Source organism: Mixophyes fleayi, chromosome 3 (genome assembly GCF_038048845.1).
Source record: "Mixophyes fleayi isolate aMixFle1 chromosome 3, aMixFle1.hap1, whole genome shotgun sequence".
NCBI classification, from domain to species: domain Eukaryota; kingdom Metazoa; phylum Chordata; class Amphibia; order Anura; family Limnodynastidae; genus Mixophyes; species Mixophyes fleayi.
The window spans coordinates 112510237-112531603 of record NC_134404.1 but is presented as its reverse complement, the minus strand read 5'-3'; the positions used below and the strand labels follow the sequence as shown (position 1 = coordinate 112531603).

The following is a 21367-nucleotide window of genomic DNA, read 5'->3' as shown; positions in this document are numbered from 1 at the left end:
GTACTTACGTTTCATTGTGGGTTTGGGTGCAGGTGGAGGGCATGAGGTAAGGTGAGGCTGAAGGAAAGGAGGTTGTGGTCGGAGAGTGGGAAGGCTACATTGGAGAAACTAGCGATGGAGCAGTAGTGGGAGGAGGCAAGATCAGTACATCTCAAAATTTCAAAATGCTTCTCAATAGGGCCTGCTAGTTTGCATCTGCGTGCCCTTACTGTAGTGCATTTGCACATTTATATTAAGGCTCTTGATCTGTCTCTCCAAGTGCAAGGGACTACAAGTACAATATACGTGTAACTCTAAATACAGACACAATTTATGTACCTGTACATTGCATCAATTTTGCACCAAGACACATCTTTATGTTATAATAATAAACTTACATGTAACTCTAAATACATCTGCTCTTTAGATATTCTAAAATATAAGTTGCAGACTTCAGATCATATGTATATCCCCTTTTTATTTAAAATTATTGGGAGTTCTAACCTAGCACCAATTAATTTCACCCCTTTAAACCCCTACCTACCTTTTCCTGGACAGCAAATAGCAGACACTTGGGAATATTACCCCCACACCAAACTGGGGAGAGCAGCAGAATAATGTATGGCCTTAAAGTGCATCCAGTTAGTGCAAGAGAATGCTATCTGCACTACATATAAACCATCTTTAGTCTCCACAAAGTAGGATAAGGAAACAGGTCTTCTTGTAACAATGCAATCTCCTTGAAGTCCCTGTTACAAAATATAAATTGCAGTATGTATATAATAATTCAGTACTCATAACAAACTAAAAATTATGTGATGTTATTGATACCCCATCTTGAATGTGCATTGTTAAACATTTTAACATTGTCATGATTAATCTAATTTTTTTGCATTTATATATTTTTTTGCATGTATGCTTCTGTTACCTCTCATGTCTAACATATTGCTCTTCATGCAATGTATTAAACATGTTTTACAAGATTGTTGTCATGTGTAAATACTGTACAGTTTTAACACCGTTAGCTATTTTGGCAGCATGAAGCAGAGCACCTGTATGAAGCCTTACTGCATGAATGTTATATGCATAGCAGTAAATTCAGTGTCAGCCAAGCAAGACTTTGTGTGGCAGGCAGCCAATGGGAGGGCGGGAGGCCCCGGAAACTCATACACAACCAGAGAGGAGGAAGGGACTGCAGCTGCAGTCTGGATCACAGGAGCAGTTGCATAGAGGGAAAGCAGCCGGCTTATTCCGGGCCTCATTGTTTCTGCTTCCAAAGGATGATCCCACATCCGGCCATGTCCTCTCAGAGGGGAATCCCTTTTGAGAGAGAATAGTGCAGACAGGTCCTTGCAGCCGTGTGTGAGTACCCCTCATCCCTTTCATGTCTGTCATTGGCCTGCCATATCTTCTATACTATACGATATTACGCTGCATTAGTTTTGTTATCATTAGTCATACTCCTCATCCCTGTGCCATGTAAAGTGGAAACAGCTACTAGTAATACAAACACCTTTATTTTTTTTCCCTTTTCATTTGTTTGCAAACACAAACATATATAGGTTTGTGTACAAATATATTGATTTGCACTTATTCATACGGTAATTGCATTTGCTCAGTAAATAAAATATATATTAATATTTGGTTTGCACTACATGCAGAACTGTTTGAGAAATCTAGTCAGACAAACATTTCAAGATTTTGTGGTATTGTGTTCCATATTAATACAAAATATTTTTGCATTGTGCAATATGTTGTTGGATAGAAATAATTAAAATAACTGTATAGCTAATGAAACTACTAAATATGAATGTGTGTGTATTTGTGTGTGTGTATGTATATTCATTATAGTTGTTATATTATCAGTGTGTTAAAACACACAGATTGATAAGTCATGTCATAGTTGCTAACTCTACCAATTTGTAGGTACAGTACCATGTTTTATAGATTTGTTAATATCTGGTACTACTCCAAGGCATTACCCCTGTTTGACAATATTAACCAACTACAAAATTATATTCAAAATACATTATAATTCAACTCTTTAAACTTTTCATGGTTGGGATTGTAGTGTTCCAAGAACCACTGAGACATTATTGTGTCATGTTCTCAGATGCACCAAATCAATAGTAAAGTATCATTGGTGGAAGCAATTTTAAAATGTTACCAACGATGCAGTTTAGGATATTACTTAGTTCCTGTTATAAGAATCTGTTATATTTGACATTGGATTTAGTGTAAACTACTCTATATAACACTATAAAACTCTGTATACAGAGTGACATATGTACATATCCTATATACAGTATAGTGTAAGTAGTCTATTGGGCTAGTATAATTATTCCTTTCATCACTTTATAAATAATTCATGTAGACTGAGTAATAGCAATTTTATTCAAGAGCTGGACCTTGCAAGGGTATGTCATAGTCCCCCGTCTCCTGCACATATAGTACATGTCTACTTTTTGTTATGTTGGATTATATAGAAGAGGGATTGTATTGAAAATGATATTATTTGGTGTTCATTTTTACGCCACTAAGCCACAGGGTGATGAAACCTTGCATGAAATTTAAATACCTTTTACCTTTCAGCATCTGCAGTTCCCATATATAATGTATTTGACTATTATATAAGGATGCATAGTTTCTGTTTTCTGTTGTCAAAAATATTTGAACCTTTTTTTTCTTGTATTTAACCCGCAAAATCTGTTGGTCGATCAAAGTTAATTTGGATATGGGTTACTGCACTTTTGTACTTTGTTAGAGAATAACTCTCTATGTTAGTAGTAACCCACAACAACCAACCAGCTATCAGTTTTCATTGATCCAATACAGTTTAGACAAATAAAGGTCTAAACAAGACCTTCTCAACAAGAAAGGGTTGTAGGGCCACATGTGTGGCCCTCCAGCCTGCAATGGGGCTGCTGAGAGTAAGCAAGGAGAGCACAATGAACAGCCCCTATCCTGATAAGAATCGGGAACAGCCTGCAGGTAGGCACAGGTGAAGAGTCTGCGGGCTGCTGCCGGGGCCACCTGTTGCTCACCACTGATACAGACACTGGTTTAGACAATGAAAGCAACTTTCTGATTGGTTCCTATGTGTTACAGCACATTTGCACGTAGTTGCTAAATAAACTCAATTGCTTTATCATGCAGATAAATACAAAATAAATATTTGTTTAGCAGTAATTGGTAATTTAACAATTTGCAATGAATACAAATGGGGAGAGATTTCAATCTCCGCAGTTGGTTTTGGTTAAAGAAAATATGTACAGGATAAAGTGCTGTTAATAATATTATTTTTATTTTTACACTACCTGTATGGCTGGTGACACACAGGCACATATATACATCTCAAGCAGTGTGAATGCCGAGTTCCAATCACATGGATGCAGGTAAGCTCAGAATGCTGCAAACAGAGGTTGTTAGTGTGAGTGTTTCAGTAAAACAGTATTCACGCTGACTGATATGTATAGCCAAATAGAATGTGTGAGTTCAATATGCGGGTTCACAAAGTGCTTTTGTGTCACTAGCCATTCATCATCATCAACATTTATTTATATAGCGCCAGCAGATTCTGTAGCGCTTTACAATTGGGAACAAACATTAATAAGACAATACTGGGTAATACATACAGACAGTGAGGTAAGAGAACCCTGCTCGCAAGCTTACAATCTATAGGACAATGGGAGTTAGAAACACAAGGGCATGTGCTACATCATATTGCACAATGGATCAGCTAGAATGCAAAGGTAAAAGTATTGAGTGGGCTGTGTGTGTTGCAATGTTGGTCAGAGGGTTGTTGTCCTGCGTTAGCAGTGTAGAGGATGGTAATAGGGTAATCTAGGGAAATTAAGATGGTGGTTGAGGAATATCATAACCTTGTCTGAAGAGGTGGGTTTTCGGTGAAAGCCATTGGAGACAGAACCTAGAACAATGCTTTACGTAGAGTATAATCTTCTTAGGTTCATGTTGTCATGTCTTGTATGTATGTCAGCCAGGGTTGCTAACCACTGTTGTTATATTTTGCTGAAACTTGGAACTTCTACTTTAAACCAGTATTTGTTTACTGACATGTTATTATGCAACACTGACATTTCTTGTAAAGTGAATAACAGTTGCAAAGAGAAATTTGAGATTAATTATATATATAGACGCCATCAAAGTCCCTAAAACACTGTTGTGATGTTTTTTATGTGTAATAAAACAACATCCAAAGTATTTTGACTGCATTTCTGACAGATGAAAAATGTGCTTAATCTTTTTAAAGATATTTTTGCTGTCAGTATATTTACTGACAGTAGGCAGCTGGCATTTACCAATTATGAAGACTAAACCAATTTAACTTCTCTTAAACAAGATATTATTTAATGGAGTTAGAACACCCCCCCCCCCCCCCTCCATTAACTTATTTAGTTGCCCAACTCAAAGCTTTACTCTGTATTCAAGTGTTCAACGCAGAGAGCACAGCATAACTGTGTCATAACCAAAGGCAACAAACACAAAAAAGACCCATCGGACATAATCCTCCTACAACGCTATATCGCACTACTTCAGCATGTGGAATACTGCAGGATGCGGAATGAAAAAAATACAGCAAAAATTCTGTTTAAGGTATATTTATATTTTCCTGCCATGAAATAGCTGGTGTGCAGTTCTTGCAAGACCCAAGAAAATACTCATCGGTCATTTAAAGTCTTATAATGTACCACATTAGATGCTTTCATTTTGAACTGAGATAACCCGCAACTGCCAGAAGGAGATGAGTCATCGTGTTCTTTTATTATTCCCTTTGGAAGTTGGATTTGGTATTTGGCTGTTAAATAATTGTAAAATCCCAATGTACAAAATATTCTAAACAGGCATAGATGGGCTGACTTGATTCCCTTTATGAGAAAAAAAAACTGTATAGGATTTTTATGGCAAAAGACTGAATTGCTCCAAAGTTTTACAATAATAATCCTGTAAAACGTTTCATAAACCTAAATTAATGCAGACATTATACTGTAGAATATTGACATTATAGGGTCTCGGATAATTTATTGAAGATTACAAAACAAAGGAGAAGTTACTGAAGTGCTTGATATTCTGTCACACATATGATAGTTAATAATACAGTTTTCTTTTTATTTAATAAACTATTGTACGGACCTATATAACGTGAAATGTCCACGACATCTCGCATATTCTTGAGTCAGGTCTGTTTGTTGTTGACAGTTGTTTATCACAAGTTTGCTAATCGGACATCTGTATGTTATGTGCTAATATGAAACTGACCTGCAGATGGAAAAACAAAGTAGATTTCATATCTGGGCTATGGACACTCTCAATATAACCATAGCAACCGTTCAGCTAATTGGAGAACTCAGTGCCTGGAATTTGGGATTATAAAATATTTGGTAATGAATTGCACCTATGATCCACACAAGTTGATTCTGCAGAGGTCCATTGTTGTGTTATCATTCTCAGGCTTGCATGACATAAAATATTATATAGGATTTACTGAAAGATATAGCGCATGCATACAGGTAGATAGGGAGCAGGTTCCTTATGGGCCTGATGCAGGGTTGGCAGCAAAATGGGAGTTATCTACGCGCTGAGCCGTACGCATCTTAAAATCCGCAGGTCAACATCAGTGGCATATACATCCTGTTTACGCCAAGGACACGTCATAGACTCTTACGTTCCACCAGCTCCCATGGTATTATCCTTCTGTTTTATGTGCAACAAATGCATTTGCTATTTTGCATTAATAAAACTTATAATAAAAAAAACGCTTTAATACAGAAGAAACAACTTAAACCTGTACAAAAATAATAATAATAAAAAATTGAGGGCAAAAACATAATATATGCCCGAGTGGTGCAGTCACAAACAGCCAATCACAAGTGGTTCACTAGTGCCGGAGAACATCATCATTATCATCCGCAATTTGCACCTGTTCCTAACCACTTGACTTTTTCAGGCACATATCTTTGTTTTCTAGGTCTGCATCTGTTTGCAATTGCACCAACACGCCATTTGTTCTTGGCCTACATTATGTCATGGTTTGGGTCAAACATACAATTATCCTATGAGAGTGGATTCTGGAAAAGGAAATTGGACAGCGGGCACAGATCCTGACTGTGCACATATAGTGTCTGATTTAATCCGTGATGTTACTTTGCCATAGACTGCCCCTGTGACCATTCCTGAGACACTCCACGGCACATTTATGAGAATTGAATCGGCCCCATATTGTTTGATTATAAGTCAGGTGGCAAAGATGCAAAGTTGATAAACAAGCTAAAGATTGTGTAGCCAAGGAAATCAATACAAGTGTAGCCGGCTGCTGCACAGAATTAACAGCACAAGATAACAGATGCACAGCATCTCGTGCCTGAGCTAGGTGTGAGAGGTGACAGTTGGATGGCAATTGGGGTTGAGGAACAGCCAAAAGAAGACAGAGCATTATTATAGAATCTGAGTGACCACATTTATTAGAATATCAGAGTGATCAAATCCCTGCAATATGCTGTAAACAAGGTTAATACCTTCTGTAAGTTGATGATATAAATGGAATACCGTTGGACTGATTGTGACATTAATGGAAATTTTATAAAAGGCAAAGCCCATCAGGTTTTGTCTGCAATAAAATTGCTGTTTTAAGAAATTGCGGAAAACAGTCGAGAATCAGCGTTTTTTTGGAACCATCGCTTGATAAATATACCCCTATAATTAAAAGTGTTAATTGTATACTGGCCTTTCTAGTTCTGATCATATTAACAGAGACTACCTGCTTAGTTAATTGAATGGCTTCCCCAGTGACTTTAACTGTGGAAGTTTAATATAGACTTTTATCGCTAGTATATTACTGGTTGGGTAAAGAAAATTGTGAGGAAACCACCCATAGCTACTTAAATGTCCAAAAACCAGCTTACAGATCCCACTTAAAAATGTATAATGTTCGAAGCTTTGAGAAAGTCTACTGGCTGGGCAAAACGCGTCATATAAGTTGTTTGCTTTCACTGCATGAGAAAGGTTGCATAGGAGTGAAAAGGGCTGCAAGTCCCTTTCCAAGCAGAACTATTTTTCTGTTGCCTTTGTTTCCTATCCGGGGGTATGAGAGGAGAGTACGGAACTTTATGACTCTATGGAGCAGCTGATAAAGCGACCTGTCGGCATAAATCAGCCGCATTCTGTGTATGGCATTACAGTCACTACTCTCCGGGTGAGGACATTTTGCAGATTTCTTCATGACCAGTATAAAGCTTTTCTTTTAATATATTTGAATATCTGCTCCAAAGAATTGAAACAGAGGAAAGTGCCACACATCCCATTTTATTTGAGTGTGTATGGATTTTTGGTAATTTTGGACGTTATGCGTTTTCAAGTGGGACCTGTAACCTGTCTTTTGGAAATTTTGAAGTGGTGGAGTGCCAGAAAAGGATTCCTTGTAGGGGCAATTCTGGATTTCCATTCAGGAATCACTATTTAGAGACTTTGTTCCAAAAGTATTATTATGCACTCAGTTTTTAACATAGAAGATAGTTTTAGTTCTAAAATGGCAGCCATCACCCTCATCAGCTATTTATCCAGGGCCACTAATGCCACAGCGCTGAACAGAGAACTCCCTCACATCTGTCCCTGCCCCATTGGTGCTTATAGTCTAAATTCTCTACCATACACAAACACACAAGGTGACTAAGAGACTAAGGTCAATTTAATAACAGTCAATTAACCTAATAGTATGTTTTTGGAGTGTGGCAGGAAACCGGAGCACCCGGAGGAAACCCACGCAGACATGCAAACGCCTGTAAGGTCATGGTCGGGAATCAAACTCATGATAACCCCAATGCTGTGAGGCAGAAGTGCTAAACACTAAGCCACTGTGCTGCCCCAGCCATAGAAACTTGATTACCTTTACCTGTATTTTTTATGTGTATATTTCAAGTAGTGTGGCGATCAACAACAGTGTATTTAGTGGTGTTTTAATTGAAATACAATATATATGATTTTTAGTGTGTGTGATATATATATATATATATATATATATATATATATATATATATATATATATATATATATATATAATGTGTATATGTATTTAATACATTTTTGTATGTGCAGTTTAATTTGTGGAGTGACCAATTCCTTTTTTACGTAAATTTAGCCGTGTAGGTAGTTTGGTCCTTTATTTAGTGTGTATATATAATATATATATATATATATATATATATATATATATATATATATATATATATGTTAACCCGTGCATGATACTCATGCATTCTAGTCAAATCAAGCTACTTAAGGTGTTAAAAAGGTTCTTGTCATGCATTTGGGCCATAGCCCAGGCCTCAACCACCAACCACTCCCCACTGTCACCCCCGGCAACCACTAACCACTCCCCACTGTCACCCCCCGGCAACCACTAACCACTCCCCACTGTCACCCCCGGCAACCACCAACCACTCCCAACTGTCACTTCTCCTTCAAGAAATATATATATATATATTTTTTAAAATCTTTATAAACACTTAACAATTAACAAATTAAAAACATCTTAGTATACCAAATTTCAGCCCTTTCTGAATTTTTTCCCCCACACACACTAAGAATTTAGTAGGTCAGTGTATAACTCCGCCCAGCAGGTGGCGCTGCAGCTCGGTTTTATTTTTTCCACACACACACACAGACAAACACACACCACTAAGCATTTATATTATAGATAATATAATGTGTTATAGCCCTCCTGCTGCACTATTATTTTTGCATATAGTGCTCTGTTTGAGATGGTACACTAGTCCATCTATACAGCTGCAGTAGGAGTTGACTATTTGAAATTAATATTTGGTGGAATTATTTATAATTCTATATTAGTTTCTTCTATTGTAGCGCCTGAGTTTATTCCTTGTTGAAGAATATTTTGTTATGTGATTATCCAGGGTTGATAATTTTTATCGCTATTTGGGATTCTTGAACAATCATATTTAATCTTTAATTGGGTTTTTTTTTTCCTGCATATGCTAAAAATCTCCAAATCACCGAAATATTCTTCTTGAAATATATATCCTTTATGAAATATATATCCTTTATCACAATATACACTCCCTTTCTCTACAATCCTCTATGCAGCAATTACAATTGGTAGGTTCCCTTTCCAGTGTAGATAAAGACAGGTTAAATAAAAATACCCCCAGACTGTACGTAAGGCAGCTCCTCTGTTTTTTCCTATTTCTGGTATTTTTTTGTACAATCCACGACTTTGTCACCATTAATAGAGTTGGAAGTCTTACAAAACTGTCCGAAAAAACTTTAAGAAAAGCTTGTGCAATTTCACTTGTTCCTGCCGGCCAAGGCACAGGTTTTTATTCCAGACTCTTCCTTGTCAAGAAATCATAAGGGGCCTTTTCCATTGTTCTGTGTTTGGTATTGTCAAACTTGAGCTTCTTCAGTCACTTTCGCATGGAATCTGTGAATTGTATCCTCATGGCCATAAGCGAGAGGGATTTTCTCACATCCACAGACCTGCAGGATGCCTATTTTCATATCCCTTTTGCAGTTCATGACAGGAAATGTCACAGGTCCTGAGTCATGCGTCAGCCATTTCAGTTCACTTGCTTGCCCTTCGGCCTGGCGACATCCCCAATAATTTTTACCAAGGTGCTTGTTACTCTGGTAGCAGAATTAAGAAAGCGAGGGGTCAGGATATGGCCCTATTTAGACAACATCCTTCTGGTGGGGAGTACATTGCCAACTGGAGGACAGCTCAAGTGATAGCCTTTCTACAAGAACATGACTGGACTGTGAACAGTCTTCTCATCCCATCACAACAAATAACATTTCTGGAAGTCCAGTTAAACACCATACAGAACAAAGTATCTCTGTCAGAGGAAAGTTGTATCAAGATCCAGTCCCTGGCATAGACTTTCCACCAAATATGGGTAAGAAAGGGACTTCAATTGTTGGGAATGTGTTCCTCCATAGGTATCATCCCCTGGACAAGGTGGCATATGTGGTGTATTCTAACCCAAGGGGATCACAAGCAGATTTTTCTGAATCATGCCATTACACTGTTAAGAACCACCAGGAAGTCTTTCAGCTAGTGACAAAGCCCAAAATTAAAGACGAGGAATGTCGCTTTTAGAACCAGAGTGGATAATGTTCACGACAGACTCCAGTGTAGCAGACTGGGGAGCCCACCATTGGGAACAGATATCACAAGGGTCAGGGTCATGAAATGAGAAAAAACTTCATGTAAAGGTCTTCGAAATGGGAGCAATGTGGAAAGCAATCCAGCTCTTTCATCTTAAACTAAAAGGGAAATCTCTCCGTATATTCTCAAACATCAAGAAGGAGGGAGGTGCCAGACGCAGAACCATGATGGTGGAAGTAGCCAAAATCATGTCTTAGGCAGAGAAAAATCTAAAGTCACTCTCTGCATTGCATGTGACAAGCAAACAGAACATAATAGCTGATCACCTCAATCTAATATAAGGTCTTCAAGGGAATGTGGCATTAGGAAGGGATTTCCAGCTACTGATAGGAAATTTTGGGTTTCATCAAGTGGACATTATACCAACAAGCAAAAACACCAAGGAACCCAGGTTCTTCTGACGGCACAAGAATCCAGGGACAGAGGGGAAGTTCCATAGTCATTCCACCTGGGGTAGATCTTCCCTTCCTTATTGCTCACATTGTAAAAATCAGATAAGAAAAGGCTTAGGTGATCGCGATCCTTCTGTTTTGGCACACCATCTATGGTTACCTGTAGCTCGGAGATGATCCAGGAGCAACCATGGCCTCTTCCTCTATGGCCAGATCTCCTACACCAAGGCCCAGTTATTTATCCAAATCCAGAGTGGTTGACTTTAATGGCACAGTGTTTGCCTTTGAAATGTTCAGACATAGCGGAGCCTCTGAACAAGTGATCAACAGACTTTTATGGGCAAGAAAAAAGAACTCTTCAGTAATCGATTACAGGATTTGGAAGAAATTAAGCACACGGTGTGACTTAATCCAACTGTAGCACTTATTCCACAGATCCTTTACTTCCTTCAGGAGAGTTTCTGCAAAGGTCTTGCCTATCTAAACTCAAGGTACAAGTATCTGCAATGAGTGTCTTCTTAGATACCAAGTTGGCTTCACAAGAATTGATTATTCATTTCTTCCTAGCAGTAAAGAGGATCCGTCCATCTGTTAGACACTTTGTGACTCCATGGGACCTCGACTTGGTACACAGTACTCTGATGTTTCACCCTTTTAAACACATAGAAGAGGTTTATCTCAGATGAATGACCCTAAAGGCTGTGAAAGGAACCCTTCTGAAGATCTGTGCAGATAAAGTAGTACTTGGAGCCAATCCAAAGTTTCTGCCAAAAGTCATATCTACATTCCTCCTTTATCAGGAACTTGTGGACAAACAGATGACAGTACGACCTATTGATGAAAAGGAAAAAAGCTGCACTTGGTGGATTTGGTTGGAACAATTTCCATATATTTGTCCAGAGAAGAAGAATGTAGATGAATGGAACAACTTGTTGTGATTCATACAGGACCTTGAAAAGGTCATCTGTATGCCCTATATTCTGTTAACTCTCAGTTTGGGAGACTTCTCCACAGAGCCACTGAATAAATTCTTGATAATGCAGCATATGTGGCTTAGTTTTTTGTGGCCCTCCCTACTGTATTGCTTGGGTACATACCATTGTATTGGGTACTATGGAGGAAAAATGTAAATTATGATTACTGTCAATTCCTTTTTCTCAATACTCTGACATCCCAGTTTACCACCCATGCTGACATATTTATTTTTTTCAGAGAAAGCTTGGAAAGTCACTCAGAGAAGTGGGGGAAGAGGAGGAGCTGCCTTATATGTATATGGTCTGGTGGCATTTTTATTTAACCTGTCTCCAGTAAATTAGAAACAGCACCTACCCATTATAATGGTTGCCATGGAGTATTTTAGATTGTTCAATTAAAATGTATCAAATTAGTGCCTGTGAGGATATGTTAAGTATGTTTTTGAATATATTTTGATAATCTGTAACTGGTACCCCATCTTTCTATGGTGACTTTACGATGTACTGCTTTGAGGACCCTAATTATGGGCCCTAATAATGTCTTTGAAAATTTGATGTACAAATTGAGATTTGAGCTTAAAGATCCTATGATTCTATTTTTGTGCCTTGCTTAATATAGTGATAAGCAAAAAAAAACAAAAAACACTGGAACCCAGCTCGCCCCCGTGAGAGCATTTTATTCACTATATATCGCTTTCTTGAACACCCACACCAGGAGAGCTGCGAAGTGTACCAAAAGCCGTCCTTTCTCCCTATCATCATCATCAGCTGTTTATATAGCGACACTAATTCCGCAACCCTATAGCTTAATTCCTTTATTCTGTTGAAAATGGTATCATTGGACAGTGTCCACAAAATTGATAGTCTAAACACATAAAGCATGCTGGATAAAATAAATGATACTTTAAGGTCTTTATTTGGAACAACTCATTATATATGGAATATAATGTACATAATACTTTAAATAATAAAAATATTAGAGGTCACCATGACACTTCATTACCCTATAAAATGTTCCATGAACTTTTCAATGGCCATGAACTTTTGGAGTGACTTCTAATATCTGACATAATTTACTGTTGGGGGGAGGGGGGTATTCTTTATAATAGGTAAGATTTAATTATAAACAAATAAAACAAACATAGTAATAAGTCGGCACACTGACACAAAAACAGATATTATTTACTGGAGTTTATGTATATGTACAATATATATATATAATATATCAGCTTAACATATATTGCAATATGTGGAACTAACATTCCCTGTTTTTACTATAGAACAGTACTTGGTACAGCATTAATTATGTGTTTGGAGAGTGCAGAGTATCCCTGTTTTCATATATATATATATATATATAACACACCTGTTTGTATAAACAGTGAGTTCTGATGTTGTCACTGTCCTTTTGATGTGTAGAATAATGCACACCTAGTGTGACTGTATCACTTATAAATAACTTATGATAAAAATGTATTTAAAGGAAATAGCGCAGGGCGCTTATTTATATAATTGCAAAACTTATTTTTGATATTGTGTTTATTTTGGTAAAGGAAATATCTTTATTTCTGAGTCCAGGGGAGGAAATTAATTTTTTGTTTTAACTTTGCTAGAGGAAATGCATTATTTCTGAGGTATATACCTGATGCAATAAGCATTTGTTGAGGAAGTCTTTTGTATATTTTGGTGTAGGGAAATGACTTGTCTGGGGTTTTGTAACTTTTCTTTGGGAATTCTCAAGTGGAGGAAATGGGTTGGGTACAAAATGATGATGCTGATTGCATCGATGACGAGAACACCGACGTAACAATTCCGATTTACATAATGACTATAACAAGCAAATGCAGGCTTACCAGAAAACTGACAATAGAAATGTGCGACCTGCTTCTCTTACATTCCGAAGTGTGGCAAAGACGTCACTTTCTATGCACGTCAGTTGCCGTAGCAACTTGAACTTTTCTGTATTTAAAATGGCCCCCCCCCCTGGATCCGCCACTGGTAAAAGCGTTATATTGTCCAAACATACAATAAGTGTATCTTAAAGTTTTAGCATCGCTTGCCGGTGGTTTTGTGTCTGAGTGGAGTTATTGGTCAATCATTCTATTCCTAACCCACTTTGTCCTCCTTATGCTGCAACTTACAGTTTGACACTTTTTACAAATTACAAAAATTATGTGTCAGTAAAAAATGTTGCTGGTCAATTAAGTTTTTAATTGAAAGATATTTACAACAATGGACTATTTTCAACCCTGGTAGGAAATCTAGGTTCTAATGAACAGCATGGTTGTATTATATACTCACAAGAAATACATTTGCATGAAATTAAAACCAAGGACATCGTTTAAAAAAAGTGATTAGGAGCATGTGATCATTAAATGATAAACTGACCATTTTAAATCAGAAATGCTTACCAAGTATCAAGTGTATGTTTCTTTTTTTTTTTTATTTTTTATAAGTACTCTTCAACATTTAGAGCACTTCAAAATCCTCTGGAGCTTGTGATCCATTGTCCGCTCAGCGCTGACTTGGTTGAGACCCGGGCAAATGATTGTGTTGCAACATGCCAGGCCTCCATCTCACCAAGAGCAGTCTACTTTTTCATCTACCATTGGAATGGGCAAGAAGCAAATAGTACTCCCCGTGCAGCCTCATTCACAGACAATACTTGGCCTTGCATCCCAGCCAACCTCACCGGATGTCACACCGGATGAAATTGTGGAGCAAGAAGCGTCCTTGGAAGACCTATGTAAACCTCTTTCTTGTAAGCTGTGTAATGTTACCCTGAACTCTGCACAGCAAGCTCAGGCACACTATCAGGTAAGGGGTGCAAATGCTGGGAAGCTCCTTCTTCCCTCTAAGGTTAACTCCAGTAGAGACAGAAATGTGTAGAGCATACAAGAAATATTTTGGGGAAAGCTTCTGTTTGACTGGCAAGTTAATAACTAGACTTGTCTTTAAGTGTGTGTTATCTAATTGATTGCTAACAGCAGATGACCTAATCATCTTGAATTAGTTTCAAAAGTGAGTCAAAAGCATTTCATTTTATCCTGATAAAGTTGTAATGAAAAAAAAAAAGTGTTTCAATAAATCTAATAGAAAGTAATGTGTTCCACCAAATGGGGTCATATTTCACCTGGTTCCAAAACTCAGTACATCAGGGCACCCTGGAGGCAGCTATTTTGTGGGTTAATCCAAGATTCATGAAAATATAACCTATTAATTTAATTCACAACTAATGTTATCACTGAGGTAACATTATGACCAAATATTCCTCTGACACTGATTCCTAGCTGATTTGTAGGCTGCATTGTTATGAATATAGTTTTCGCTTGCAAAATGGCTGCCTGAACCATCATTTGAAGTGTACCTGTCATCCTGACAAGACTAGTGGCACATCTTGGTATTTACATTAAATGCTGAATATGTTTTCTTCCTCTCTTTTCCACCCATCAGTATTTTTCTAAACTATTTAATAAAATTTTTTTAATTCACAATGACAGTTATTATTTAATCACAAGCTCTATATAGCACAAACATCACAATACATAAATCCAGACCTTGCCTTTAATTCATAAGTAGAATCAAAATTATTTGCAACCAAGAAATTTTGTTTGGATTTCCCAAAAACATCTGTAACTAATACAGTATAAAAAGACAGGAAAAGTGACTTCTGCCTGATACAATGGAAATAGTTACTTGATTGAAATGGAATGTTTGACGGGTATTTATGAAATCCGTTGCACAGGCGACAGGATAAAAAGGTGCTTTAAAACACTGCAACGCAAACAAGTTGGTTGCTGTAGATTATAGCACTTATCTGTGCTTTGTTTTTTTTGTAAACCCACATTATGCTGAAAATACCAGAAATAGTTTTTGTAGGGCCTTCCAAAAGAGAAGAAAGCAATTAGTAGAGAAACTGTTAGTGGGGAGTGTTAGTGGGGATTTGTTGCTTTTAAATCCGTTAGGAAAATTTGTTTAGGATGATTTTGTTTTTAAAAACAGTTGGTATGCACTTTAGTACCTGCCCACATCCCTGTGACATTGCGCCAGGTTTGGTGAGAAATCGTCTTAGAATAATAAGCTTAAGCTTAGTAGCTGTGGAATTGTCAGTTTGTGGTTTCCAGGTACATACGATTCATCCAATAATGCATTTGCCACTATTTCATAACTTTTATTAATTTAATAGTCTTAAGAAAACCAATGTATTTTATGACTCATCCGCTGCTCTGTATGCATTATTAATAATAATAATAATAATAATATTATTCCTTCATGTCAACTTGCCTATACAGTTTTACTAAGTCCTTAGAGTGCACCATTATAGTTTTCTAATACACACTATATGGACAAAAGTATTTGGACGCTTGACCATTACACCAACAGGGACTGTAATGATATTGTATTCAAATACATATTTTATTATGGAGTTGGTTCCCCTTTTACAGCGATAACAGCTTCCACTCTTATTAAAAGGCTTTCCACAAGATGTTGGAGTGTTTCTGTGGCAATTTGTGCCAATTTATTCTGTAGAGCATTTATGAGGTCAAGCACTGATGTTGAACGAGAAGGCCTGGCTGGCAATCTGCGTTCCAGTTCATCCCAAAGATTTTCAATGGAATTGAGGTAAGGGCTCTGTTCGGGCCAGTCAAGATCTTCTTTGAACTCGTCAAACCATGTCTTTGTAGTCCTTGCTTTGTGCACTGGGGCACATTCATGTTGGAATAGAAAAGGGCCTTCCCCAAACTGTTGCCACAAAGTTGGAAGCATAGCATTGTCCAAAATGACCTGGTATGCTGAAGCTTTAAGATTGCCGTTCACTGGAGATATGGGGCCTAGCACACAACCCTGAAAAACAGCCCCATACCATTATCCCTCCTCCACCAAACTTCACAGTTGTCATAGTGCAGTCGGGCAGGTAACATTCTCCCTGCATCCGCCAAACCCAGACTCGCCCATCTGACTGCCAAACAGAAGCGTGACTCCACAGAACACGTTTCCATTGCTCCACAGTCCATTGTTGGTGCTCTTTACACACCACTCCATCTGACACTTGGCATTAGTCTTGGTGATGTGAGGCTTGCATGCAGCTGCTCGGCAATGGAAACCCATTACATTAAGCTCTTGCCGCATAGTTTTTGTGCTTACATTAATGCCAGTGGAAGTTCGAAACTCTTCAGCTATGTACCCAACAGAGCATTGGCGACTTTTACGCATCATGCGCCTTAGCAGTCGTTGACTTTGCTCTGTGATTTTACGTGGTCTTCCCCTTCGTGGCTGAGTTGCTATTGTTTCTAAATGTTTCCACTGTCTAATAAAATCACTTACAGTTGACCATGGAGTATACAGCAGGGATAAAATTTCACGAACCGTCTTATTGCAAGCGGCATCCTATCACAGTCACATGCTTGAAGTCACTGAGCTCTTCAGAATGACCCATTTTGTATCACAAATATTTGGAAATGGAGACTGCATGGCCAGGTGCTTGATTTTATACACCTCTGGCAACCGGTCTCATTGAAACACCTCAATTCAATAACATTTGGTGTAGCCAAATTTCTTTTGTATCATATAGTGTATTTAGAAAGGTGTGAGATTAAGTTCAGTTGGTACTAATGAAATAAAACACTTTACTGTTGAATTTGAAATGTTAGAGAGATGCATTATCTTCAAGTGTTATTTTACTGATATTATATTTAATATAAAACAACAAATGAAGTGAGCATTTTTATTATCAACAATATACTTCTTTAGGGCAAAAACCACAGCAAGAAGTTACGCAATTACCATGCGTCAAGTAGTTGTCCTGCTTCATCCAGATTGAGCCATACTATAGAGACGGTATCACCTGGATCTTCCTCACCAAATGTAAGTGTTTCATCCACATGGCTGTGATAATGATACATTACATTAAATATTGATTGGGGTAACAATATTTTCAGTTCTACCGAAAACTGATTATGTGCACAGATCACCCAGTGAAATATTATGCATTTTGCAGGAGGATCATGTTGCAAATCAAATCTAAATATGTATTAACAAAACCTAGTAAAGGTAAATTAGTAAAGTAAAAAAAAAATCACTCCTGCAATATATTTCTTTTGGTCTAAATATGCCTATTTAACACCATGAAGGTATAGGATAGCTCCCTATTACCTGCACTATTGAGCACCTGCAAAAATCATGTCCTTTCGTAGGAAAAAGAGGCCCAACAGACCCCTTCAAACTTGCAGGTGTATGTGCCCTCTTCGCCCCTTAAATCTTATTTAAATATCTCATCCCGCAAAATGAAATATGATTTTTGTATGTGAGCACATTTTTAGGTGCATCCTACATGTAGCTAGGAACAGTGTGATTTGCCTAGTCCCACCTCATCCTCGAGACATCGCCATCTTGATGGGCAGATCCATGCACTTTCTATAAAAACAGGTGCATTCGTGTATTCGGAAATTACACTTCAGTAAGTGTGGGGCAGTAAATAAACGTATGATACAAGTTTCCCCAGATGTTAAGGATAAGCAAAACATTTCAGATTAAATTGTTATTTTGCACCCAATATGGCATTATACACTCATTTGCTTTTCATTGTTGCCTTGAATCTAAAGGCAGAAAGTCAACTTATGAAGTATTTATAACATCACTTTGATGTAGCAGGTAGCCCCCTGAAATAAATTGGCTAATGCACATATATATAATTTCTCAGCGGTTATCCAACATATGCTGTTGTTCGTTGTGACAAGTTGTCTTTGATGTGAAACCACTATGCTGCTTATGATTGACACTGGGTAGATCTGAGTTGCAAAGTCCAAAAGGGACCCCCTCATTTTAGTGATGGGCTTAGCCAGGGGGAACACACTGTTGTGGCCGCTAGACCTATCCTCACTAAGCAGCAATCTGATAATACAGAAGGATGAAACAGGAATTGTAGTCAATGTACTGTACGTGCCAAGGTTGGGGCAGGGAGAAAAAGCTCAGAAAAGATTTAACGGGTCCAGATCACAAACAAACAATTAGGGTGATAAATAAGCCAGGTCAGTATAAGAAGGTTAGACAGAATAATGTATATAATCATCATCAATTTATATAGCGCCACCAATTCTGAGCACTGTACAGAGAACTCCCGCACATCAGCCCCTGCCCCATTGGAGCTTACAGTCTAAATTCCCTAACATACACACGAACCGAGAGAAACTAAGGTCAATTTAATAGCAGCCAATTAACCTACTAGTATGTTTTAGGAGTGTGGGAGGAAACCGGAGGAAACCCAGCAAACATGGGGAAAACATACAAACTTCATTCAGATAAGGCCATGGTCAGGTATCGACCTCAGGACCCCAGCGATGTGAGGCAGAAGTGCTAACCACTAAGCCGTCATGCTGCGTTATTAGTGGCCCTATATAAATAGCTAAAGTATATGTGTCACAAACTTTAACACAACCTGTACAGGAGTGCCTGAGGTCACAGGCATGACCCAAGCGTGTTCTGACTAGTGCTCGGCAGTGCCTAAACTAGTGCGAATATATAACATTTGCATATCTGGTTGCAGATATATAAAATGCGCCTATCCAGGTGTGACTAGAGAATGCTTCTATCCTGGTACTCGTGGAAAAATACAAGAATGGAGACTACGTCTAAGGTGGCAGAAACTCATGGAAAGTTTCATTATATTCACTGTTTAGAATACAAGCAATTGTATTTTAAATATTTTTACTTTATATATAGCAGAGTGTATACATGAATCATCTTGTAGCTCTTTAATCTGTTACAGAAGGACTGTTAATTTTTTTTATGATAGGTTACAATACATACAATACAAAAAAGCATAATGTGTAATAATCAATTATACTCTACATACACAGTCTATTTAAAAAAAAAAAAGTGATAAAACTCTCTAAAGAGATTCTGGGAGAGGGTTTGTCTGGGGGGGGCCCAGACTTCTGGATTCTAAACATGATTTAGGTCCCAATTTCCTCGTATAAGAAATCCCTTTAAAAGCAGTTCAATAATGCGGAAAAGGCGGTCATCTCAGTTAAATGGAAATCCATTACCCCCCTGTCTGTTAAGAAAAGGTTTAATAGATTCGATCTCTATATGTCAATGGAGGATGTCATCTTGGTTACATTATACAGAAATGCAGAGTTTACCACAACTTGTATGGGCTGGGTGACTTTTTTTAAAGAATCTGATACATATAGTGGTTTATTATATTTAAACTTTGGTACCTTGTGCTGTGGCCAGGTGACCCTTACAATTGTATTGTTTTTCTTGGATAGGAGGAGCACAGGACCCCCCTCCCTTCCCTCTTCTCAATATTTCCTCCTTTTTGTTTGCCTGTTTGAGTTTTCTAACATCCCCCTTCTTTTTCATTTTTCTTATCTCTTTATTCTATTTTTTTGCTTTAAATTGTATGTTTGGAGTCTTCATTACACAGTGGTTTTTTTTTGTTGGCTATACTTAATGCTTATCAAATAAAAATGGTTTATAGTTTTTTTTGTTTTTTTTTTATCAATAGATTAAATGATAATTAACATATATTATATATTAATGTTTCTGCACAGGATAGAAATTCTGCAAGCTGACCAGGGCCTAGATCGGTGCATACATCGTAGAGACATTGAGTATTGGCCACAGGAGGGCGCCAAAACTTAATCCTGCATTTGAAAGAAAATTATATTTTATCTTATTACTAAAACTTATTATTTTCTCCCTCTTTGGAGGCATAGGAATGCACCAATAACCATTATATATTCACTGAAACAATGAAATGAGTTCGGAATATTTTCAGGCTTCTCCTGAGGGGCCATATGCAAAGAAATCCCTCCTTGTCACTATAATAGACTTCTTTTTTTATTACCAGCACCTTGCCCATTTAGATGATGTTACCCCACAGTGTATGGTCCTGAATGGGAATGACTTCTTGGCAACTTTATTTTAAATACATGTTCAATATTAGAATATTTTTGCAAATGGTTATTTGACTGTAAACAATTATTTTTAATTGATTACTACATATGGATTTACACAAAATGATAAATACTGTAGCATAAGAATTAAAATCATGTGTTTAATTGATCCAGGTGACAGGCCCTAAAAGTGGGGGGCGCGTGATTCTTGCCACTGAGAATGACTACTGCAAACTATGCGATGCTTCATTCAGCTCTCCAGTGGTCGCTCAAGCACACTACCAAGGAAAGAACCATGCCAAAAGGTTACGTCTAGCGGAGACGCCAACTAACGTCTTTATGTAGGTATACACGACACCATGCATACTATCTTTGTACAACAAATGGATAGATAAATGCATGCTCATTTTACAAAGATGTCATTATAGAGTGTCTCTACATTTTTCTAAAGTTTTTCTTGTAGTGCAGTGTTTCTGGCCAGCTCTAGTCATTCTGCTTTATTTTAAATGGCTATTAAAGATCCTCAGTAAGGGCAAGATCAGACAGGTCATTATTCGACCAGGAAACTGCAGCCTTCACTAAGTCAGTGTAACATTGATGTGAATGAGGAACGCCAGAGAACGATTCCACTGACAAAGTGCTGAATGCAAAATTGCAGATTTCTAAATCGCCAATTAAACTTTGTCCCAATACAGGGTAGCTTTTTTACTACATAATCCAAATGATAATTATTTTGAAAACAGTATAAAGTATAAATAAACATATAAATCACGTGGAGTGTGGATTTGTAATGTAAATTGCATGTTGAACATTCTCCCCTACATTTAGATATCCTAATTATTCTACTCTCAAGTTCTTCATGTAACCCCCTGTCACTGTGTGGGTGGTCCTGCGGTGTATGGGTGGTTAATGCATCTCTTTCTC

The 21367-nt window shown here is 37.6% G+C and overlaps 1 protein-coding gene across 2 annotated transcripts in view; it reads left to right on the top strand.

Moving 5' to 3' along the window:
- The first annotated feature begins 1138 nt into the window (after positions 1 to 1138).
- ZMAT3 (zinc finger matrin-type 3) overlaps positions 1139 to 21367 on the top strand; it is a 39346-nt gene continuing 19117 nt past the window's right edge. For both annotated transcript variants that reach the window (XM_075202160.1, XM_075202159.1), the window contains exons 1-4: positions 1139 to 1341; positions 14000 to 14360; positions 17295 to 17408; positions 20618 to 20784. In XM_075202160.1, coding sequence (XP_075058261.1) covers positions 14088 to 14360; positions 17295 to 17408; positions 20618 to 20784 — 554 coding nt within the window. In that variant the 5' untranslated portion in view covers positions 1139 to 1341; positions 14000 to 14087. The remainder of the gene's footprint in view (positions 1342 to 13999; positions 14361 to 17294; positions 17409 to 20617; positions 20785 to 21367) is intronic.